The following is a 26,331-nucleotide window of genomic DNA, read 5'->3' as shown; positions in this document are numbered from 1 at the left end:
TTGGAAGTATGTGATCTGTTTTTGATCTTACAGAGGACTGCTGTTAAGAGACTGTATAAATCTCAGAAGAGACTTTGAACTTTAAACTTTTAAATAAGTTTGAGACTTTTATATACTATGGGGACTTTTGAAGTTGGACTGAATGCATTTCTGCATTATGCTATGGCTACAAGCCTATGGGGGATAGGGAATGGAATGTGGTAGTTTGGATAGGAATGGCCCCCATAGACTCAGGTGTTTGAATGCTTAGTTCATAAGGATGGATCCTATTAGGAGGTATGGCCTTGTTGGAGGAAATGTGTCACTGTAGAGGTGGGCTTTGGGGTCTCATATGCTCAAACTATGTCCATTATGGCACACAGCCTCCTTCTGCTGCATGCGGATGAAGATATAGTACTCTCAGCTCCTTTTCCACCATGTTTATCTACATGCCACCATGCTTCCTGCCATTATGATAAGGGAATAAATCTCTGAAACCATAAGCCAGTCCCAATTAAGTGTTTTCCTTTATAAGAGTTGCTGTGATCATGGTGTCTCTTCAGAGCAATAAAACCCTAACTAAGACAGATACCAAAGCACTCCACTAGGGAAGAAAGTCTTTTGCACTAATTATGCTAGAATAAGTGAGTATGAGTACAGGAAAACACCCAACTTATCATAAAAACAATTCAAGTGGTCACAAACCAAAATGTAAAAGCTAAAGACATAAAACATTTAGAATAAAACGTATCTTTACAACCTGGAGAAATATAAAAGTTATTTATGTACGATACAGCAATATCTAGGAAGGAAAAGAATGATACTGCAGACTTCATAAAAAATTAAGACCTTCTCAAAAGACACAGTTATAGCAAGCTACAGACCAAGGAAAAGCTTATTTAAATTCTTACCTTGAACTCATCTGAGATTTCAGATACAAAAGAAGATATCTGCTTCATAAGCCTGTCCACACTGCTCTCACTTCCTGTTTTGAGCAATGTAGTAATGGCCAGGGTAGCAATGCTTCTATTTGAGTCTGTGATTAAGTTCTCTAAGTCCAGGTTGCAGGCAGTAACAGCAGACGGGTGTTTCATTGCCACCTTGTAGAAGGTAACAAGAAAAATAAAACAAACAACAACAAAAATAACACACATTATTGTTGATAAAAGCCAGAACCTAAACTTTAAATAAGGCAAGTGACAATGATCTAAAGGGATCATTTTAGGTCATGTGGTGAATGCCTATAACCTTAGCACTTGAGAGCTGAAGGTAGAAGAACCAGAAGTTCAATGTCAACTATGGCTACTTAGCAACTTCCAGGCCAGCCTGGGCTACCTGATACACTGTCTCAACTCCCCACCCAAAGTTACTGTTTTTTAACTAACCAGGTTTCACCTGATAAATAAGTAATGGCCACAATATAGCATAGTACTCTCATTTGTTAACCTCTTCCATGTAACCTTAATGACAGCATCAGTCTCTTTTTTATAGGCAGCCTATATCTCCTTATAGTTTATATGTTCATGAGTGTCTATTCTACAAAATATTAGAACTCTGAGAAAAAGATCTATTATGGTAAATGCTGATCATGAAAGACATTCTGTCACTTTTAAAACACTCCTGCAACTAAACAAATTCCTGTCAAACTGGAGTACTCATTGTTGCTAAAATATGTCTGTCATTCTACATTGATGTTCCATCTCTGTTTATCCCATATTGGCACAGAATGTCTGATCCAAAATTCTGAAAATGTAAAAATACTCTGCAGATCATTATCAGTAAAACTCATTCAACAGAAAAAGATGACCTAGACTAATGAAAAAAATCTTCATTTATCCATGTAGCAAAGAGTCATAGGCTCTATGCAGAAATCTCTGTGTATTTTAATGGTTAGGTGTTGCTTCAGGCCCATTGGAGTTAATATAAAAGATAGCATCACATTATATAACCTCTCTAAAATTCACAAACACGTGAATTCCAAGACACGACTTGTTTCAAGATGAGAGATGAGGAATTGATAAAGCTGTTCAGTCTTTGTATTGTTTCATGATTTTTATTAACCACAAGTGGCTATAAGCATAGGTCGTATGACTAGTGTGACTAAGGAACTGAACCCCTTACTTAATCTTAATAAACTTAAATTGGCCCTTGTGAATGGCCTCCACATTGAACAGTGTACCCCTTGAACATAAAGTACTCAGAAATCAGAAATCTTTCATAGACTAACAGTATAAACGGCCACAACTAAGGCGCTACACATGTGAAGCCCATAGATCAGATATTCTAAGCTTGAAGAGAAAGCCAAATGCTTTGTATTTAAGGTTTCTGAATTAAACATACAAGTCTATATCACCAACGGGATACCTACTTTGTTCAAGGTCCTCACAGCTGCGTATCTCAAGGCTGGTTTAGGAGAGCTACAGAAAAGTTGAAGAACTGGAAAAAGGGAAACAGAAAAGTAACTGTGGGTCCTGTTCACCATATAGCTGAAAATTACAATGTGTAATGAATCACATCCATTGTTTGTATCAGAAAACTAGATCACAATATAAAATCTTCATGTGAACAATAACATCAAAAATAGGGGGGAAAGGTACTGTTCAGGTGTAAAAACTTTAATAGAAAACAAGGTTTGCTTTGCTTCTCTAAGAATTAATATCCCAATTAGTATTTGAATTGTTTAAGAGAAATAGTGCTAGTTGTGAGAGCAAAGGCACCTGCCCTGGAACTAGCTCTTTTTTTTTTTTTTTTTTTTTTTTTTACCACATTGGTGATTTTTTTTTTTTGTCTTTAAGATTTCTGTCTCTTCCCCACCGCCGCCTCCCATTTCCCTCCCCCTTCCCCAATCAAGTGGGAATATACCCTAGAGAGGCCTTATCATACAATAAAAGTATATGCTCTACTATGTTCATAGCAGCATTGTTTGTAATAGCCAGAACCTGGAAACAACCTAGATGCCCTTCAATTGAAGAATGGATGAAGAAAGTATGGAATATATACATATTAGAGTACTACTCAGCAGTAAAAAAACAATGACTTCTTGAAGTTTGCAGGCAAATGGATGGAAATGGAACTAGCTCTTGTAGAGCAGGTTGGCCTTGAACTCACAGAGATCTGCCTGCCTCTGCCTCCAGAGTGCTGGGATTAAAGGCATGCGCCACCACCGCCCAGCACAAATGTGTTTTCTAAACATTAAAGAGAACTGAAATCATTAAACATCTTTATTCACTGAGCAATCTCGGCCCTAAACACCACTCTAATGACCACTCTGCAGACCCACTGATTAAAAAAAGAAAAACCAACGTAAGAACATAGAGAACAGCTATCAAATACAACTAACCTGAGACGGCAGGCGCCAGCTCTCTTGCAGTGCAGTTAGGAAGGTGAATAATGGCAGAAGCAGCTTCATAAATAACCATTTCATGTTTATTTCGCAAGCAGCTCTCAATGAAATCAAAGAGTGGACTTTCATGACTGCCAATAAATGTAAATAGATCATGTTTACATATCAAATAGCAGGGTATATGCACAACGGTTAAAAGCACAGGTAGACTGAGATATACTTCTGGAACACTGTATAAAAGATCACTGAAAATTCACTTCTTCAAAAAGCAATGACATTTGTTAAACCCAGTTTTTTCAGAACTTTGAAATTTAACCAAGTGAGCTATTACTGAAGAAAAACACGGATCTCAGTGAGAATAGTGAGCTTTCTGGTGCTTTTACTTGCCGCACTCCCAACTCCCATCCCTTCTTCCTAGTTCTGGAAACCAGCAGTCTCAGCCTGTGAATGTCAGTAGCCTCAGTGACCTGGTTTAACATCAGCCAAATCAATTTATGTTACATATCACATTAAAAATTTGAAAACTACATAATTACTCTTCTAACCTAAAAACCACAAGGCATACAAATAAACAGTAAAATTCTGCCCAAACACAAGAGAAAAGTAGCCACCAGCAATTCCTGAGGAAGCCTATGATATCAGACTTACTAGACAAACACAAGAGTCAGCTGATACAAACATGTTCAAAGGACTAAAGGAAACTACATCAAAAGAATTAAATCAACATATAACTATGAGAGATTATAACTGATTAAAAACCAGAGATTTGGAAAAAGGAATGAGTGTAATAAAAGATTAATCAAGGGGGTTTGTTGTAGAATATTTAACTATGTAAAGATGTGTTACATTTGTTTCTGTGGCATTTATTTAATTATAAAAAGATGTGTTGCTATTTTACTTTGCCTGCCTAAGGCACCTGATAGGTCTAATAAAAAGCTGAATGGACAATAGCTAGGTAGAAGAGGAATAAGTGAAGCTGGTGGGCGGAGAGAATAAATAGAACGAGCAATCTAGGTTTGAAGAAAAAACAAGAGAAAAAAGAAAAATGAAGAAAATGGGGAGACAGTAAGGGACACTCTTGGGGCAGAAGCCAGGCAGCTGCCAGTCAAACATAGAGACAGAAGGAAAGTAAGACAGACAGACAGACAGACAGAGTAAAAGACCCCAAGGCAAAAGGGAGATAAAAAGAAACATACTAACCTAAAAGAGCTAGCCAGAAACAAGCCTAAGCTAGGCCAAGCATTCATAACTAATATTAAGTCTCCATGTCATGATCTGGGAGCTGGTTGGTAGCCCATAAGAAAAAGCCTGCTATAGAGGTTTGATTACAAGTAAAGCGAAATAAAGAAAAACAGGAAGAATGATCAAGGTTTGGAGACCTGGAAGCATGAGCAATATGTCAACTCCATGTAATTAAGAGTCACAGAAGGAAAGAGACAAGGGGGCAAAATATTTGAAGAAACAATGACTGAAAATCTCCAGACTGATTGATCAAAACCAAGTCTACATTCCACAAAAACTCAGCAAATTTCAATCAGGATAAATATAGACACAATGTTGTTGAAGTATCAAGTAAATAAATAATTCTGACAGCAACAGGGTAAAAAAACCAAGACAATTCATCACACTTTACAGAAATCAATAGAATTATACAATTAATGGATGACTTTGGGGACTTCACCCTATGTACAGCACCCAGTCGGTTTCACTGCCAACTCCTCCCTCCCAGGCTGAATATTAGAGGACATAGAAAGAAACTTGTCTAAGTCATTCATTCATTTTTTATTACTTCATTCTTTCTGCCATTCTCCTTTCCTTAATTTTTACTGTTTATAATATTTTATGCATCTTTATAATTTCCTTTTTCTGATATTTTAGTGTTTTATTTTATTTCCATCTTTTTGTTTCTGTTCATCTTACTTTTATCCAGTTTTTCTCCTATATTTTGTTTAATTTTGTGAATTTTTAACATGCTGCTATCTGTTCCTTTTATATCCTGTGCCTTTTTCTTTTCATTAAATCTTGTTTCATTCCTTTATTTTTACCCTCTCTTTTACTTCATTCATGACTTGTGCCTTTACTAATTTTTAAATTCATACTTTATTCTATGTTCTTTTTTATTATTTTCTTTTCTATTTCCACTTATGTAGTAAATGACTTTAATTTCTTTTAACTATATTTCTTTTAAAGATTTACTTTATTGTAAATAATGTATATGTGTGTGGTTATACACATATAAGCATAGGTGTGCAGAGGTCAGAGGCACTGGATCCCCTGGAAACAGATTTACAGGTAATTGTGAGCTGCCTGATAAGGATGCTGGGAACCAATTCTTCTGGAAAAGCAGTGCCCATGTTCTGAAACACTGAGGCATCCCTCCAGCCTCTTTTAACCGTATTTTTATGTATGATTTATTTTGGTGTTAATGGTATTATCACAATTCTTTTTCCTCATGAGCAGAGTCCTTAAGAATGCTGCTCACTAAAAACTAACTAAAAAAAAAAAGGAATAGCCATTTTAATACATGTGTAACCTAAATCATAAACATGAAAACACAAAGTAGTGTGGGTCCTCTAAAAATTTGCAATTCTTGAATAATTGAACCTAAAAATAAAGATATCATTAAAAAGCCAGAATATTTCAAAAGTCTGCTTTTAAAAGTGATCAATGAGGGTCTGTTGAAATGGCATTGTAAGAGCTTACGTTTTGCAAGCATGAAGACCTGATTTAGAACCCTTGGCATCCACATAAAAAGCCAAGCATGGCTGCACATACCAGGACTGGGGAGCAGAAGAGACACATTGGGAGCTTCTGGTTCAATGAAAGATACTATTTCAAAGAAGTAAGGCAGAGAGTGACAGAGGAAGACATCTGACAACCTGCTCTTGGCTTCTGCATACATGGTCATACTCTCATATTCATGTGCTTGCAAAATACACACATGGAGATTAATAAGGAGGCTCAAATGAGAGAAGAGTGAAGATACCAATATGATACCTGTACAAAAAAATTGGACTAAAAATTTAGTACTTGGATAAAAAAATTCAGCCAAAAAAAATCTTAAAAATGAAAAACTCAGTCAAATAAAAACTTACTAGAAAGTATCACCAACAGCCTAGAGCAGGTAGAAGAAAAGCTATCAGGATTGATAACAAAAGTGGGAAATCTATATTCAGATAACAATAAAGAAAACAAAATCCAGAAATAATAAAACTAACATTCTAGTGCACTAAATCAACCAACTGATCTATGCTGCAGAAAGACCTGAAGAGAACAGACTGGAGGGACTACCCAAATCAAGAAATGGCTCAGTGGTCAAGTTCATGTCACATAGTTCATAAATACCTGTAACTCTAGTTCCAAGATAATTCTTATATCTTATTTGTCATAATGGAATAAAATTAGTATCATGAGAAAGTATAGAAGCCACATAAACACATGGAGCTTGAATATGTAAACTATATTTGTTACATATAAAGTATAGTTTTTAAAAACTAAAGAAATCCTAGAATCAAGTGAAAATAAAACCATGATTTATTAGAATTTTTGGTATATAGAAAAGGCAGAAGAGGCAAGCTTATTGAGATGGGTGCCTATATTCACAGGTCAAGAGAATTCTCTGATAGATATCTTAGTGACATACCTCAAGGTCACTAAGAAACAAACAAGAAAAAACAAACAAACAAAATTAGTATGTGGAAATAAAGAGAAATAGTAGAGTAGGGTAGAAATCAATGAAATGAAGATCATAAGAGAATCAATGAGCCAGCCAATGGTGGTGCACACCTTTAATCCCAGCACTCAAGAAGCAGAGGCAGGCGGATTTCTGAGTTTGATGCCCATCTGGCCTACAGAGTAAAACACTGTCTCAAAAAAAAAGGAGTTGCTTTTATGAGAGGATAAACAAGACTGACAAATGCTTAGACAAACTAACCAATATAACCAACAACATCAGAGGTGAAAAGGGGTGAACGAGTGTTATAACAAATATTCCCTGAAACCCAGAGGCTCACTAGGAAGGATTTTGAAGACTTACCTTTCAGTAACTAGAAAACCTATAGGAAATGGATTCTTGACAAACATGCCAAAGTGCCTACGGGAGGAAAATTAGCCTCATCCACAAATGGTGCTAGGGAACTGGATATGCATGTGGCAAAGACTGAAACACAATCTTCATTTCCACTTGGTATAAAAACACTAAAGGCCTTAAATAAGACCTGAAACTTTGAACTTATGAAAGGAAAATACAAACATTTCAAGATACAAGGACAAGCATCAACCTTCTGAGTAAGACTCCAGAGCTCAGGAGATAATAGCTAGGCCTGACAGACATCACATCAAGCTTGTGCACAGCGAAGGAAACAGCCAACTGAAAAGACAGCCTACAGATGGGAGATAAGTGTTGTTAGCTTATTCATCAGGCAGAGTACTTGTTACTAAAGAGCTGAAAAAATTAAACGAGTAAATGAGCAGAAATTTCTCAAAAGCAGTAAAAATGGCCAATAAATATATTAAATATTTAACCAGCCTTACTAGCAATATGCAAATGAAACTACATTGAAATTCCATCTTCCCCAATTAGAATAGCTACATGATAAGAAAACAAATGAGAAGAAAAGCAGGTGAGGATGCAGAGATAAAGGCGCCCTCATACACTGCTGGTGGGACTGTAAATCAGCATAGCTACTATGGAAATCAATATGGTGGTTCCTCAAAAAACTAAAGTTATATCTCTGCTAAGTATGTATCTGGATGAATCTAAGTCAGCATACTACAGATACTTGCACTCTTCATAACAAATAAATGATAAACACTTATTATACAATATACTATATTACATGTAATATAAAATATAATTATAGTAAAACAAAATTGGTTATTAGAAAAATATCAAATGTTATATATCACACTAATACACATTTACTATTATAAACAACAACATTAAAACTAACAACCAGAAGGCATGGCCTCAATTGGATCAAGCAGATGTTTAAAGACCTATAACCACCATTAAGCTCAATGGTCTCCCCGTAACATTGCAGTGAGACAAAGAAGCCATCTTTCAACATCTCTACTCACTAGTATACTAAAGGCTTGAGCAGTGAAAAAGATCAAGCCTAAAATACAGAAGTTGGTCTAGAAACAAAGACTAGAAAACATATTTGTTCATAGGTGATTTGGTACACAGATTTCGTACGACAAGATTTTGTACACAGAAAATACAAAGTAGTACACCAATGCAGAGAGCGAGAGTGAGGGAGAGAGGAGACAGAGAGAGCAAAAGATCAAGAGAGCGAGAAGCATAGTAAGTTTATAGTCTATAAGATGGACATAAAAACAACTCTGTTTCAATGTGCTGCAAAAAGAAATTTAAAAGTAAAGGAAATGAAACCATTCCTTTCCTAAGAATAAAAGTTTGGGGCTCAGTCGGTTAATATACTTGCTTTCAAGTCTGAGTCTGATTCCCCAGGATCCACATGGGTTTTACATGCACACAAAATAAACACATACTTTTAAATGATTTTAATAAAACTATCCCAATTTTCAATTGAAAACTATAAAATCTTCCTGAGGGCTCTCAGTGTAATTTTAGAAGAATACATTGAGGAAGGCACTGTAATCTTGAGTAGGCAGTTATTGGACATAACACTCACAGCACAGTCTCTCAAAAACAAAGGTGATAAAACAAATTTCAATAAAACGTTAAAATAAGGAAACAAAAGGCAAGCAACAGACTATGTAAAAGTATTTGTTTATTAAAATTTGGGAGGGAGGTATACCAGGAGACATACTTGTCTACAGACTTTATGAAATTTTTGTCAAATTTTGTTATCTGTAGGTTTTGGTTTTTTTTTTTTTTTTTTTTTTTTTTTTCAAGACAGGGTTTCTCCGTAGCTTTCGGAGCCTGTCCTGGAACTAGCTCTTGTAGTCCAGGCTGGCCTCGAACTCACAGAGATCTGCCTGCCTCTGCCTCCCGAGTGCTGGGATTAAAGGCGTGCGCCACCACCGCCCGGCTTTTATCTGTAGCTTTTTAAAGGACTTGTATCCAGAATGGGTAAGGAAGTGGGTAAGAGATCTGAATGACTTCTACTTAGTAACAGCAAAGAAGGAAGAAAGTAGTAAAGCAATAAGCAGCTGAAGAGAAAGTAACTATGAGTAATTAGTACCACCAGGCACATAGGTGCATCTAGGATCCAAGCACTCAGGAGGCAGAGACGGAAGAGCCCCAGGTCAGACAGGGATAAACAGTGATAGCAATCTGAAACAGGCAGAAATCAGAAACAACATCACACATTGATGCAGACAAGAGCAAAGGCATGGAAACTTCATAAACTCATCTTCAGCTTCTTTACAAATTAAAAATAGCATATAGTCTAGGGATTCCATTTATAGGAATCTTCCCAAAAAAATAGAAAATGTATGTTCACACAAAGATTTGTACCTATCAATAGTTATCAATATCCATAGCAGAAATATAATCAACCCAAATGATCAACAAACAATTGATAAACAAAACCTGTCCTTCTCATACCATGTAACTGGGTGGAAGTTCTATCCCAAGCGCCCTCTGGAAGTTGCCTCAGTCCAGACTCCACCTCCCCGCACCCCAAAAGTCTGCCAAATGATGACCCCTCCTTAGAGACACTCAAGACCTTCCAAAGGGTATTTAAACTGCCCCCCAGAGACCAAACAAACATGTTTTCCTGGTCTTCCTTTCCCATCTCTTCTCTGAGGGCCTGGAAGGCCACCCAGGAACACTAGTAGCCATTAAACCTGGGCTTTTTCTAATTTGGTTTAATTTGGATTATTGTGTCAGCAAAGAGTTTTATTGGGGAGCAAAAACTTTTCAGTAATATCATTCAGCAATAAAAATGAGCCAAGGTCCATGCTGCAATAAAGTAAAGCACTAAATATTAGGCTAAATGAAAACAGCACGACATGATACTATTTATAGGAAATGTCCATGCAGGCAAAATTTAGAGACAAAAGGCAGCTCAAGGGCTGAGGAACTAATGACATAAAAGTAGGCAACTTGAGAAGGTGACGCAAACATTCTAAATACAGATTGTGCTGATGGGGGTGCAGCTATATGAGCTTATTAATAAATTATATAATTGCATGCTTGCAACTGTAAATTAATCTCAATGAGATTGTTAAACAATACCTAACACTGAACAAGCACGGTTGGCTCACACCTATAATCTTAACACTTGAAAGGCAGAGGCTACTGTTATGAGTCCCAGCAGGCCTGGACTATAGAATGAAGCCCTAATTAAAAAACAAACATATTACATTAGTTGATCAAAATTTAAAATATGAAAATCTTTTCATATATAATATTGTTGAGAAGGAAGCCTAATTGTTCTAAAAAGAAGTTCATATTCATTTACTATGTTATCAGGAGCTACCAAAACCAACTATTTTAAAAGTTATTTATTTATTAGTTAATTATTATTATTATTATCAGTGTGTGTTTATGGGGGAGAATGAATGTGGGTGCGCATGTGTAGAGTTGTTGCTCTCTTTCCATTATGGGTCCTGGAAACTTAAAATCCTCTCATGGCAAGTACTTTTACCCACTAAGCCATTTCATCAGCAAACTGCTTTTCTATCTTATACTCTATAGAGTTGGTAAATCTAGATTATGTTCTTTTAAGTTTATAGTATTCTTTTTTAAGTATCTATAGTATTCTTACTTCAATTTTTTTAATGATATTTATTGAGCTCTACATTTTTCTCTGCTCCCCTCCCTGCCTCTCCCGTCCCCCCTTTAACCCTCTGCCAAGGTCCCCATGCTCCCAATTTACTCAGGAGAGCTTGTCTTTTTATACTTTCTACTTCCCATGTACATTATATCTACGTAAGTCTCTCTTTGTGTCCGCATTGTTGTCTAAATTCTCTGAGATTGTGGTTTGTAGGCTGATTTTCTTTGTTTTATGTAAAAAAAAAAAAACCAGCAGAAAGTCCTATGTCCAGTAGTCTAAAACAGTTTCCAATATCTTGCTGGATACTGTCCTGGTTTGCATTCTATTGCTGTCATAAAACACTGGCATCAACCTGGGTTTATCTCTTCTTACACTTCCAACAGTCCTTTACTTAGACTACTTTGTAAGCTCCAAGCCAATGAAAGGCTCTGTTTCAGTTAGGGTTACTGTTGCTGTGAAGAGACACTGCTGTAGAAAGTCTTACAGTTAGTGGTTACCCGCCCACTGGGGTGTGGCCTCTTATACTATTTATGCCGATGTAGAGCATGCCTCTGTAAACAATTTCCTAAGTCTATAATATACCATTACATGGATGACATTTTGCTATCTGATTCAAACATGGATACTTTAGAATGTTTGAAGAAGTAAAGAAAGTTTTGCCAAAACAGGGATTACAAATTGCTCCTGAAAAAATACGGAGAGGAGATTCTGTCAATTACCTAAGTTTGCATAAAATGAGACTTTGGGTGATTACCCAGGTAGCAAGTTGTCTTTGTCATTTGTTGCACATTTTGGAAGTTGCTTGATTGCACTTCCTGATTAGTCAAGTAATATTATTTCCCTTCTTGGATCTCCGGTGGGGTTGAAGACTAGATAATTGTAGCTACTTTCCTCTCAAGACTTGGCCAAGTTATTTATTATACAAGATTTAAACTAGATAGGATAGGATAATTATTGAATATATTTGTTCTTATTGTATATAATTTTGTATTAGGCTTAGAAATCTCTTATTGAAACAAAAGGTGGAGGTGCTGTAGGAAGTCCTACAGCCAATGGTTACCTAGTCACCCACCCACTGGGGTGTGGCCTCCTATACTATTTATGCCGATATAAAGCATGCATCCGGTCTCTTTTTAGGCTGTGGGATTTGGTTTCTGATCTCCGTTCCAGCAGAAGATTCTGATTTGTGAGTCTACTCCTAAATAAATAACCGTCTATTTCTCAATTCTGGGCTAGTGTAGGATTTCTTTTAAGTATCCTTCTTCAAGATATAATGACCATGGCAACTCCTATGAAGGAAAACATATAACTGGAACTGGCTTACAGTTTCAGAGGTTTAGTCCCTTACTGTAGTAACAAAGAGAAGCATTGAGACATGTAGACAGACAAGGTGGAGAAGGAACTGACAGCTCCACATCTTGACCTATAGGCAACAGAAGGAGACTGTGTATAATTTGGGCATAATTTGAGCATATGAGACCTCAAAACCCATCTTCACAGTGACATACTTTCTCCAACAAAGCCACACCTCCACCAACAAGGCTATACCTCATAATAGTGCCATTCCCTATGAGCCTTTGGGGCCATTTTCATTCAAACTACCACATACACTATCTCAAAAAAAAAATCAAGACAGATAGTAGCTGCATGAAGTTGACCTGTGGTTTTCATATGCATGTATGCACATGTGTACATGCAACCACATAGGCATATGCACCCACATAAACACACATACACATATGCACCACATGAGACTGTATTCAGTGCACTGTTTTCTTTTACAGAAATGATGGTAGTCTTCATTCACTTTACCATATGTTTTCCAAGAAGCAGTATTTTTCAGAGATGAAGACATATGGATAAAATTCATTCCTGAGTAAATATTTTAGAATATCTCATAACTAAACTTTCTATACAATTTTTGTTGGGTGTATATTAAAAATATCTTTCAAAATTTAGACATTATAAATAATATAGGAACTGACATTTTGTTTCCTTGTGCATATGTACAAATATTCCTCTATGAAATTCTTGAGGAGAAACTTCTGGATTATAGACCAGCAACGTATGTGCTTTTGGTTTTTAATAGTCATGCAAATGACCCTCCAAAGTTTCTGTTCTGTTTTATACTCCCAGCAACGTTGGAAATATTCACATTCTAGTTAATATTTGATACTATAAAGTATTAAATATTTTGCCAATATGATGATAGCTGAAAATGGTATTTTATTTTGATGTGTATGTTTCTGATTAATGGTGAGGTGAAACTTTTTAGAAATGTCCACTGCAAAATCTTTGTTTTAGTAAAACACTGACTTTACTTAGTGAAAAATTATAAAATGGTTTGCACACTATTTATTTATTTATTTAGAGACATGGTCTTGCTATGTAGTTTGGCTGGCCAGCCTCCCAAGTGGTGGGATTATAGTTGAGAGTGCCACTATGTCCAACTCCTGTCCCCTCCTCTCCTGTACACTGTCCTAGAACAAATGGACAATGGAGGGGCCAGAGCACCTAGTATTACTTCAGTCTGATCTGTAAGAGTTTCCTTCAATGTACATTATACCTGTTGAATTTATGAGTCCTAGTTGGCCATTTGTGCTTGGTTTGCATTTTTAAAATGTCATAGAAACTGGGCATCAAGTTGGATTTCTGCCATGGTTTTCTGGAAGTGAATCAATGAATCAGAGGTGAAAAATTTACTTAACACCACCAGCCACTGACATTTATCACTGTCTGTCTGGGGGAAAACAGTCCAAATGTCATGTAATTGAAACAACTGGACTGAAGAATGCACAGGTATTATGATTTAGAAGTAAAGTGTCCCCACGATAAGATCATGGGAAGGCTCATGCTCTATCCCTGGTTACTGAGAGGTGACCAAGAGCACTAACTTTAATCAAAGGATTCATCCACTGAGTTCAAAGTGAATGGACTACTGGGATGGAGGGCCTTATTGGAGGAAAAACTGAATCAGTTTTTCCCATCACATGTGTCCTACCATAATCCTGTCTTACCATGCATGAGCCCAGAAACAATGCTGCAACAAAACCAAAAACTCAAACCTTTGAAACCAAGAGCCAAGATAAGTATTTCTTTATGTTTTAAGATGTTTATCTTAATGATGAAAAGCTGAGTAACAAACTAGGCTAGAACTCCTGATTGTTATAATGGCTTGATGAGATCTCCTGAGTAAATTGGAAGCATGGGGACCTTGGGGAAGGGTTGAAGAGGGGAGGAGAGAGGCAGGGAAGGGAGCAGAGAAAAATGTAGAGCTCAATAAAAATCAATAAAAAAATAATGCCTTGATGCAAGTCTCTTAAGAATAAACAAACTCCACTGAAAAGAAAGATAAATAATCTTTGTTCATATCATATAGATACAGAGAAATAAAGATGAAAAACAAGACCTAAAAAAACTCTTGTGCAGAAAAACAAAAGATTTGCCTCTAGCCTATATTTACATTACTGAAATGCTATTGAAGTCAGTAGGGTGGTGGCTCAGATACTGCAACTGACAGCAGTGGGAAGTAGAAACCCCCAAATAGACCAAAGCATGTAACGAAGTCTAGTTTTTACAATAAAACTGATATTATACAGCAATGGACTCAGACTCATTTCAACAAATGATACTGAGTCTACTAGCTTTCAGATGAGGTGAAAAATTAAGTTGTCATTTTATATCATACCTAGAAAACAAATTCAGGTAGAATACAGACCCAAAGCATACAAATTAAAACTACAGTGCTTGAAATAACACAGAAAATATATTTATAAACTTAGGGTTTAATCAAGACAACAAAAACAGTATCTGTGAACTTGGGGCTCAAGCAAGACAACAAAACAACTTTTTTTCAATAAAAGACCAATACACGCCAAGTGATGGTGGCACAAAACTTTAATCCCAGCACTTGGGAGGCAGAGGCAGGTGGATCTTTGTGAGTTTGAACCAGCCTGGTCTACAGGAGCTAGTTCCAGGACAGGCTCCAAAGCTACAGAGAAACCCTGTCTCAAAAAACAAAACAAAACAAAAAAGACCAATACACTTGTTTTACATCTAAGTAGTTCTTTTATGTTCATCAAAGATATCAAAAAAAGAACAGCCAATCTAAAGTATGGAGGAATATATCTGTAATACTTATAACCAATCAAGAACTTTTATTATTCCATATTAAGAATTCCTACAAATATATGGGAAAAGCAGACAATACAATAAAACCACTGGGCAAAACTAAACAGGTGTTCCCATATTAAGAAAATCAAGCCGGGCGGTGGTGGCGCACGCCTATAATCCCAGCACTCGGGAGGCAGAAGCAGGCGGATCTCTGGGAGTTCGAGGCCAGCCTGGTCTACAAGAGCTAGTTCCGGGAAGGGCACCAAAGCTACAGAGAAACCCTGTCTCGAAAAACCAAAAAAAAGAAAGAAAAAAGAAAAAAAAAAAGGAAATCAAATGAACAGTAAACTCAGAAACAGAGTGTCAAGAGCATCAAATCACCTTTTTTTTTTTTTTCGAGACAGGGTTTCTCCGTAGCTTTTTCTCGAACTCACAGAGATTCGCCTGCCTCTGCCTCCCGAGTGCTGGGATTAAAGGCGTGTGCCACCACCGCCTGGCTCAAATCACCTTTTAAAAGTCTATGTTTACATCCACAAACAAGGCTACTCTTAGATTTAATCCGAGAAGCCTCTCCTAGCACTGAATGCAAGTGAATGAAGAGATCCATGGTCACATAAGATGCTAAGAACATTTGAGGGCTCAGACCTAAATAAGGCATTTATACTACTCCTCAAAGTTCAGGGAACACAGCAGGAGAGGGGCAGAAAGAATTAAAGTGTGAGAAGACAGGAGATAGGGAGAAAAGCAAGAAAAAACATCTTCCAAGCATGACAAATCCATGGAAATCATGAATTCACAACAGTTTGGTCTGTAGGCATTGGGCAGACACAGCAGGCCCTACTAACAGTTGGCTATGACTTGGGAGGGGCTCACTAGGCCCTATCACTTACTTCTTAATTATTAGCAACTAATAGAATCTGGGAGAATGGGAAGAAAAGAATTCAGGTGTTTGTATACCCACAGGTGAGCCCGCCAGGTTCTAATGGATAGTTTCAAACCCATGTTCATAGAGAGAAATATCCCTAGCTAACTAACCACCGAGGGACACAAAAACAAAACAAAAAGTCATGAATATAGGAAAGAGACTTTTAGTAAGAAAGAAGTCAGGCAGGAGCAGCAGCAAAATAAGTGTGGGAGAGTTAACCGGAATACGTTAAATACATACGTGAAATTGTTAGAAAACAAAATTTGTTAATAAAACAGAACATTAAAAACTGTTAAGATTACACATCAAAACCACAATAACAAAGACATAAACTTGATGAATGAATAAATAGCATTTTACAAAATAATGGTAAAACAACTATCAGTTTGTATTACCATCATTATGACTAATATGCCGAACAAAAATAACATAGGGAAGGAAGGGTTTATTGTGGCTTACAGTTTTAGAGAGAACAGTCAGTTTCTGCTTGGTCCCATATACTCTGGAAGAAAATTATGACAGAATGTGTGTGAGGGAGGAGACTGTTCACCTTAGACAGTCAGGAAGCAGAGAGTGAAGAAGAGACTACAGACCAGGACCTATTTCTTCCAACTAGATCTTTCATTTCTGAAGTTTCTAGAACCTCCCAAAACAGCACCACTACCAAGAGACCAAGTTTCAGTCCATAGGGAGAGGGAATTTTGTATTCAGCTCATAATATCAGAATACAAAAGAATGAAGGAACCTCTACTTCACATTACATTAAAAATACTTCAAAGGGCTGGAGAGATGGCTCAGTGTTTAAAAGCCTTGCTGCTCTTCCAGAAAACCCAGGTTCAATTCCCAGCACCCACATGGCAGCTCATGACTGTCTGTAACTCCAATTCCAGGGGATCTGACACCTTCACACAGACATACACACATGCAAAACACCAATGCACGTAAAATAAAATAAATCATTTTTAAAAGTTTTAAAAAATTATTTCAAAATGGATCAAAAACCTAAATATCTAAGATAAAAACTCTGAAAATAAATCTTTGTGACCTAGGAATTAGGCAATAGTTTTTTTAGGTGCAACATCAAAACCACAAACAAGCAAAGAAAACATTTACAAATTATACTTGATCAAAATTTAAAACTTCTGTTCATAAAAGAACACTATGAAGGGCTGGAGAGATGGCTCAGTGGTTAAGAGCATTGCCTGCTCTTTCAAAGGTCATGAGTTCAATTCCCGGCAACCACATGGTGGCTCACAACCATCTGTAACGAGGTCTGCTGCCCTCTTCTGGTCTGCAAACACACACAGACAGAATATTGTATACATAATAAATAAATATTTAAAAAAAAAAAGAACACTATGAAAATAGTAAAAAAGACAACATAAAGAATAGGAGGAAATATTTGCAAAGTATATATCTGTTAAAGTTACTATATCCAAAATACATAAAGAGCTAAAAAGAATCCAATGATAACAAGACAAATAACCTCAATTTCAAGATTTCAAACAGAGGTTTCTCCAAAGATGATATATAAATGACTAATAAATATGTGGAAGATATCAACATCATTAGTGATTAGGGAAATGCAAATTAAAATAAGTAAATTTATACAGCATCTTCATGCTTACTAGGACAGGTTTACTAAAACAGATAAGGATGAGAATTGTAACACACTGCTGATAAAAATGCTATAAGGTATAGCTCCTTTGGAAAACAGTTTGGCGTTAGACTAGGGGCCTGAAGTTCCATTCCTAGGTATATACCCATAAGAACTAAGAACTGAAACATATTTTCATATTAAAAATTATACATGCTGGGCCAGGCATGGTTGTGCACACCCTTAATCCCAGCACGCAGGAGACAGAAGCAGGTGGATCTCTATGAATTTCAGGACAGCCAAGGTTACAAATTGAGATCCTGTCTCTCTGTGTCTGTGTGTCTGTGTGTGTGTGTGTGTCTCTCTCTCTCTCTCACACACACACACACAAAGAAAAACTTATACAATTTAAAGCAGCATTCCACATAACAGCCCAAAGTGGATACAATCCAAATGTCCCTGAATAAATGAATGGAAAAATGAAATGTAGTCTATCTACATAATGGAATAAATAGTATTCAGCCATTAAAAGGAAAGAAAAATTGACACTTCCACAATACAGATGTACACTGACACATTATATTGAGTGAAAAAAGTCAGAAACAAGAAACTGTATATTGTATGATTTCATTTATGAGCAATGTCTAGAATAGGTAAATAACATGGAGATTAAAAAAAAAAAAAAACAAGATTGTTTCCCAGCTTTCTAAGAGCAAAGGTGATGTGAGATTCCCCTTTGAATAGGACTGGTTAATTAATAAAGAAAACCAGCTTGGTCTAATAGGGCAAAAGAATAGAGGTAGGCAGGGAAAACTAAATGGAATGCTGGGCAGAGTCAGAGAGAAGCCATGTAGCCCCACCAGAGCCAGATAGAACTTTAGCTGGTAAGCCATAGCCAAGTGGTGATACACAGATTAATAAAAATGGGTTAAATTGATTTGTAAGAGTTAGCCAATAAGAAGCTAGAGCTAATGGGCCAAGCAGTGATTTAATTAATACATTTTCTGTGTGATTATTTTGGTTCTGGTGGCCGGGATGAACAAGCGGCCTCCCTCCTACACAGAGGAACGGAACACTGAAGAGTGATTGTTAATTGAATAGGACTTCTTTGTGATGGTAACCAAACTTTTAGAATATTCTAAAACACTAAACTCCTCATTATCAAAAGGCGATTGTTATGGTCTGTAAGCTTACATCTCACTAAAACTATGTAAGGTACTTCATCAATTAGAAGTTTTTCAATTCCACATCTCAGCTTCAGGAAATCTCCCTTCTCCATGGAATGTGTGTAGAAACAACCATTTTGGAAAAACAGTCTTGTGTTAACCTATAAAGCACAGATGTATATATGACAATGACCTCACAATCCCACCCTTCCTTATATACTGTAAAGAAGTGTGTGCTTAACCATGGAAACAGGGCTATGGCACTGTTGTGGCTTGAATGTGTTCCTCAGAAGTTCATGCACTGAACGCTTAATCCCCAAATCCATATGTTAATGCTATTTACGGTGGAGTCTTGGGGGGGGCGGTAATTAGGATTAGATGGTATCGTGAGGGTTGGGACATATGACAAGAGTAACGCTGTAAGTAATGTAAAGAGAAGATATCTCAACTGACATCTCTCCTTCCCAATCTCTATAACTGAGCTAAATCCAACATCTCTTATAATAAATTTCTTGGTTTTAGATATAGATGCTCCTTAATGCACAATGTGGTATGTTCTAATAAACCTATTATAAATGACAACAATGTAACTCAAAACTCCTTTATGCCTACCTACTAAACATCAGAGCCTAGCAGCACATCACACGTGGAGTACAGCTCTCCACCCTCATTCTACACACTCGTGGCTATGGCTCACTGCTGCTGCTCTTCATCATCAGAAAGTACTCTACTGAAGGTCTGGGGAAGAGTCACCCCATGCATATTGCTGTCACTTGTCATAAATTTAAAAAAAAAATCCCAAGTCAAACTATCATAAATTGAAGAGCATCTATATTTTTATAGCAACAAAAATGGATGAGGAAAGGAGTGTGAGAGACAAGAAAACTATTTAACAGCAGCTTTATTCGTAAGTGCCAAAACCAGAAAACAATATAGATGTCTGTTCTAAGAAGAACAAGCTGGGAAATTACGAAGGAATATGTCTAAATGAATAGTGGATAACAAGTGTATAAACAAAACCAAGTGTGATTCTTACAACAACATTCTAAGTGGAAAAAAAAAAACCAAGGCACAAAATGTAACATGACTCTATCAATAACAAGTTCAGAACAAGATGAAACAACTTCAATATTTAGGAATGGATATAGGGGGAGTAAAAAAAAACAAAGAAAAGCAAAGAAATGAGTGATTTAAATGTCAAATTAGTTGTTCTTCTGGAGATCAATAGCTATAACTAAGTAACATACATAAAGCATGGCATGGCACTACAAAATGCTATTTCCTAATGTACACAGTCACTCAGTCCTATACACATAATATACATATAAATAAGTTTTTTCATTTTCTGTATGTGCCTTATTTTTTAATTATTCCTTTTTTAATGTGTTTTGGTGTTTTGCCTGCATGTATCTCTGTGTGAGGGTGTTAGATTCCTTAGAACTGGAGTTACAAACAGTTGTGAGCTGGCATATGGAAGCTAGGAATTGAACCTGGGTCTTCTGGAAGAGCATCCTAAATACGAGGTCAATTTTTTTATTGGTGACATAGGAACCAACCATAATCTTACTATTTTTTTAATCTGAGCCTCTTTCAATAGGTAATACTTGAGTTTATTATGATAAATGATGTATTTTTGCACTGCTAACCACTCAAATCCCACGTAGCTCCCTTGTACATTGCTGCATCAGGAGGCTATGAGAAAAGCGACAACACAGCACTTCCGAGACTGAGTCACAAGCACTGTAGCTCCCAAGTGAGCTTCTCTCCCGTACGCACTTGCTTTGGGAGAAAGTGGCTGTCATGCTAAGTGGACACTGGACAGCCCATAAAAAGTTCTCAAGGGTGGAAGATCTGGCCAGTAGCCAGGGAGAAGTCAACAGCAAATATGAGCAGATCCTCCAGTAACAGAGGACTGCAGCCTGACCAACCTGACTGTATACTCACAAGTCACCCACATCAGAACTAGTCAGCTAAGCTGCTACCAGATCCCTGATGATGGCGACTGTAAAATAAATGCTTATTTTAAGAAATCTGAGGCCAATTTTGGGCACAGCAAGAACTATCTAAAACACTGACATTTTCATCCTGTCTCCTGCTTATATGTATCACTTTATCATTGCCCCTAATAACCTTATATAAGTTTAATTATAATTTTCTTCACAAACAAAAAAAGCGCACCCTTTTATTTCTAATACCATATACTAACCACAACTTATTATTCTGGGAATCCCCTGGAATCACAGAGCTTATTATTATAATTTTAATTTTTTTTTTCAAGACAGGGTTTCTCAGTAACTTTGGAACTTGTCCTGGAACTCACTCTGTAGACCAGGCTGGCCTTGAACTCAGAGATCCACCTGTCTCTGCCTCCCAAATGCTGGAATTAAAGGCTTGTCCACCACTGCCCGGCAATTTTAATAATTTTAAAAAATGGTTTAGAAGCTAAGAACACGACTCAGTGGATAAAGTGCATGTCACCAAGTATGAAGACCAAAGTTTGTGTGGTTTTCCTCATCATACTCTTGATCCGCCTTGTTCATATGATCCCTCCTCCCTCTCTTCAACTGCCCAGTACTTGGCTGTGGGTTGCTGCATCTGCTTCTATCAGTTACTGGATGTAGGTTCTATGATGACAATTAGGGTAGTAACTATTCTGATTAAAGGGCAAGGCCCTTTTAGACACCCTCTCCACTATTGCTAGGAGTCTTAGCTGGGGTCATCTTTGTGGATTCCTGAGAATTTCTCTAACACCAGGTTTTCCCCTAACCCCATAACGGCTCCCTCTGTCAAGTTATCTCTTTCATTGCTCTCCTACTCCGTCCTTCCCCCAACTTGTATCTCCCTGATCTTTCACGTTCCCATCCCCATCCCCTCCCTCCTACCTCCCCTCCCATTTTACCCAGGAGATGTAGTTGACCTGAGCTACTGGGAGCTCATGGACTTTTGACTGACAGCTGGGAAACCTGCATGGGACCGAACTAGACCCTCTGAATGTGGGTGAGTTATGTGGTTTGATATGTTGCGGGGAGCCCCGGTAGTTGCACCAGGACCTATCACACATGCACGAACTGGCTTTTTGGAGCCCATTCCCTATGGTACGATACCTTGATATGGGGGGGGGGGGGCCTTGGTCCTGCCTCAAGCTGGTATGCCAGACCTTGTTGACCCCCGAAGAAAGGCCTTATCCCCTCTGAGGAGTGGATGGAGTATGGGAAGGGGAGGGGGAAGGTGAGAGAAGGGGAGGGAAAGAGAACTGGGTTTGGTATGCAAAATGAAAAGTAATTTTCTTTAATAATAAATATATAAGTTTGGATCTCCAATACCTACATAAAACATAAAAACTGTGTGGGAGCATCAACTGGCCTGTAATCCAGGTTCTCAGAACACTGAGACAGGGAATGCCCTGGGGAAGCTGGCTAACTAGACTAGGTGAATCAGTAAGTTCTGGGCTCAGAAATTCTGCCTCAGTAAATAAGTAGAAATCAATCAAGGAAGATATCTGATGTAAATTTCTGGCTTCCACATGAACATGTATATGTACCTGACCTACAAGTACATGTACTCACTATGAGAACATGCATACACACATATCTCAACACTCAAAAATTTTGACTTAGAAATACCAACTTCTGGGCTGAGAGATGACTTGGTGAATGAAGTGTTTGCTATGGAAGAGTAAGGACCTGAGTATGGATTCCTACAACACACACAAAATCAGGCAGAGTAGCAGACCTCAGTATGCTGAGCTCCAAAGGAGGGTGGTCCAAAGGCAAGATAGGAGGAGAGGCAGGAGAACTGCAGGAAACTCGTGGGTTAGCTACTGTGGCATACAGAGCAGTGAACATGCCATGTAAGCCTTCAGTTTCAAGTATTTTGTTATGGCAGTCTACAGCTAACATAGTAGTCAAACTTGACAACAGTCCCCAATGATTCTTTGATCCCTTTATCTATTCCTTTTAATATGGCTAGTCTTTCTATCCAACACAACAGTTGGTATGTTTCTGAAGACTAGGTCAGAAAAAATTATGCCCTTTTCTCTATTGTTCTGGAGAATGCCCATGCTGTGAAGATACTCAAGCAACACTATGGAGAGGCAGGCATGGCAAAGAACGGAGATACCTCTGCCAACAGAACACCAGCAAAATAATTTAGAAGTCAAATTTTCAGGCTCCAAAATGACTGCAACCCAAACAATTATCCTGACTGCAACTGCAAGAAAGACACCAAACATCTAGTAGTTAGCTGAGTATAACAGAACATGACTATGATAATTTTGGATGAAAAGGCAAGTGAATCAGTAATTCAAGGTCAGTCTGGGTTGCATAGTTGAGTTTCGGGGAACATAAGACCCTAGGCTCAAAAAATATACAGGGGGAAAATATGAAAAAAAAAGAAATTATGTGGGATTCCCCTCTGTATGCTATGAATATGTCTTATTACCATTGGTTAATAAAGAAGCTGCTTTGACTTATGGAAGGGCAGAATGTAGCTGGGTGAGAAAACTAAACTGAATGTAGGGACAAAGAAGGCAGAGTCAGGCAGATGCCTTGTAGCCACCCAAAAAGCAAGATGTGAGGTAACAAACCATGAGCCTTATGGTAAAATACAAAATAGAAATGTGTTAATTTAAGATGTAAGAGCTAGTTAGGAATATGCCTGAGCCATGAGCCAACCAGTTGTAATTAATATAGTTTTTGTGTGATTATTCAGATCTGGGTGGCTGGAAATGAAAGCACAGTGTCCATTTATGTAAAAAAAGAAAAGAGCAGAAAAGAAAAAGGCACAGAAATTGTTTGGGAAAATAAATGTTTATTGTTTGAGATTATCTTATTCTGTTGAACTTTAGACTAATTTGTTATGTAACAATTGATAATGCAGTATGTGATTCGTAAGGGAATTATTATAAAATTAACATAAGAAAAGTATTTCAAGAACTCCAGAAGCACCTTCAGGTCAACTCATGAACACTACCTCAAAGATAAGCACTATTTTCTTTCTGCTTTTTGGTTTTATTTTAATTTTGGCTTTTGTTTTTGTTTGCTTGAGACAGGGTTTCTCTGTATAGCCTGGCTGTCCTGGAACTCACTCTGTAGACCAGGCTGTCCTCTTAACTCACAGAGATCCACCTGTCTTGTCTCTGCCTCCCAAGTGCTGGGATTAAAGGTGTGCACCACCACTGCCTGGCTTTTCTTTTTTCTGACAGAACTAAATTTAAACCCAAGGCCTCATGCATGCTGGACAAATGCTCTATCCTGAATACTGAATCAAACTTCTAGCCCTATCTTAACCTTTCTATTAATTTTATCTATTAAGTATAAAATAAATATTAGTGAGCCAAGTATGATGGCATATACCCATAATCCCAGTATTAAACAACAAGAGGCTGAAGCAGGAGAGTCATTTTGAGTTCCAGGCTAGAATTTGGATACACAGTGATACCCTGCTAAGATATCAAGCTCTTCCCACTGAAATTAGCATACATGGAATCAATCAACCAATCAATCTCTCTCTTTCTCTATCTTTCCCCCTCCCTGTGCTGCAGACTGAACCTATGGTCTTGCACATGCTCTAACACTGGACCACATCCCAGGCCCAGGATGTATTCTTTTGTGCATGACATCTCAGATTTAACCGTGGGGCTGCATTAAAAAGTAATTGTTCATTTCTATCATATAATATTTGTATGAACACATGGTAATTTATTTTTGGACTCCAGTGCTCATGGACACTTGGACTGTTACATCTTAAGATTAAACCTTCTTGTACATGTCTTTTCATACAGTGTATGCATTTCTGTTTGGTATTTATAAAGTGACTGAGGTGTTTTTGTTTTTGTTTTCTTTTGCTATAGATTCATGGAATCCACAGGTCAGTCTAAAAGAGATGACACTATTATAATATTGAATATTTCAGTATAAAAACAAAATATATACTTTGATTTTTTCAAGTAGCACATTAAATAATATTTTATAATTTTCTGTGAAGAGACACATTTTTGGAAAATTTATTCCTACAGTCCTTAGTTCAATAAAAATATAAATCATGCTATCTTTTCAAAATTCTATCATATTTATTGGTTGCCTGAATAAGAAACTGACTTTGGATACTAATCCTTTATCTAGAAACCCTGGTAATTTCATGGTTTAATTACAAAAGATTATAGAGATTACTTTAAGGGAGGATGGCCAGAATACAGGGCACAGCAAGAGTCAGAGGGTGTTTGTACAAGCTATATCCTCAATATTCCCTCTTCTTGAAAAGGCATCAGTACCCAACCACGGGAGTTCCACCCTAATGTTTTTATCTAGTCCTAAGCACTTCTCAAAGACTCCATCTCTAGACATCACAGTTCAATGAAGTTTCCAAGTTTTTATTTCTATTATTTTAATTATGTGTGTGTACATATATGTATGTATACACACATATAATACATATGTATGTATACTGAGACAGTGTCTTACTCTGTAGGCCAGACTAACCTGAAACTCATTATGAAGCCCAGACTAGTGGCAATCCTCCTGCCTCGGCCTCTCCAGGAAGCATAGGCAGAGGGATCTCTTGAGTTCAAGGCCAGTCTGATCTACACAGTTCCAGGACAAGCAGAACTACATAGATAGATCCTGTCTCAAACAAACAAACCAACAAAAAGCGGTTCCAAAGTAACTGGGACACATGGTCAGGTCGTCTCAGCAACAGCCCCACTTTCTGGAATAAGTTTTCTATATCAGTTATTTTTCTTCTTATTTCTACGATAAAACCAAATGAAAAAGGGTTTACTCTGGCTCACATAATAGTGAAAGTGGCTCCAGCTGTGGTAGCAGGAGTATCAGCAGCTGGAAACATTCCTCCCAAGGTCAGGAAGCAGAGACAGATGAATGCTGATGCCAGTTCACACTCTCCTTTTTTACCTTTTCTTCATTTGGGAACCCTAGGCCATATTCAGGCCAGGACACACCCAGAAGTGTGTCTCCTAGGTTATCTAAGTCCGGTCAAGCTGACAATGATGAAGAACATCACAGCAACTTTCATTCTTACTTTCATCTCCTTGACTCTAACCTGCTTTGCTCTCTTCAGTTCCGTCTTGTAGGCTTTCTTAACCGAGACTAGATGTGGTTCACTCTTATTCACTCTACCTGAACTCACCAGCATCCCTGGATCTGCAGCTGACTTTTATCTCTTCAAATACTCACTTTGCCTATTCCCTGTTCTCTTTCTGAGTCACACTGCAGATACATTAGACTATGATGTTTTTCCCTAGCCTTCAAGTATTCTATTCATTTCTCCCTTATTTTCTTCCTATATTTCAGCTTAGTTAGTTTCCATTGAACTGTCCAAAATTCTCTAATCTCTTTCCCACTGTAATTAATTTTCAAATATATTTTTATTTCTGATGATGTATTTTGATCAGATTTTTTTTTCATGTCTGTAATGGTTTGTGAAATTTCTTACCCATTTACATATCCACTAAACTAAATCTTTAAACATTTTTATATAGTTACTTT

General features: G+C 37.3%; 1 protein-coding gene across 3 annotated transcripts in view; it reads right to left on the bottom strand.

Annotated features, from left to right (window-relative positions):
* Copg2 (COPI coat complex subunit gamma 2) overlaps positions 1-26,331 on the bottom strand; it is a 120,343-nt gene that overhangs the window by 51,429 nt on the left and 42,583 nt on the right. For all 3 annotated transcript variants that reach the window (XM_050141804.1, XM_050141802.1, XM_050141803.1), the window contains exons 10-12: positions 3,320-3,453; positions 2,348-2,415; positions 891-1,079 (exon numbers count right to left, since the gene is read on the bottom strand). In XM_050141804.1, coding sequence (XP_049997761.1) covers positions 891-1,079; positions 2,348-2,415; positions 3,320-3,453 — 391 coding nt within the window. The remainder of the gene's footprint in view (positions 1-890; positions 1,080-2,347; positions 2,416-3,319; positions 3,454-26,331) is intronic.

The sequence above is a fragment of the Alexandromys fortis genome, unplaced genomic scaffold (genome assembly GCF_014885135.2).
Source record: "Alexandromys fortis isolate MF-2015 unplaced genomic scaffold, M_Fortis_MF-2015_v1.1 scaffold_44, whole genome shotgun sequence".
Taxonomy (NCBI): Eukaryota; Metazoa; Chordata; class Mammalia; order Rodentia; family Cricetidae; genus Alexandromys; species Alexandromys fortis.
This window is presented reverse-complemented; position numbering and strand designations above follow the sequence as displayed.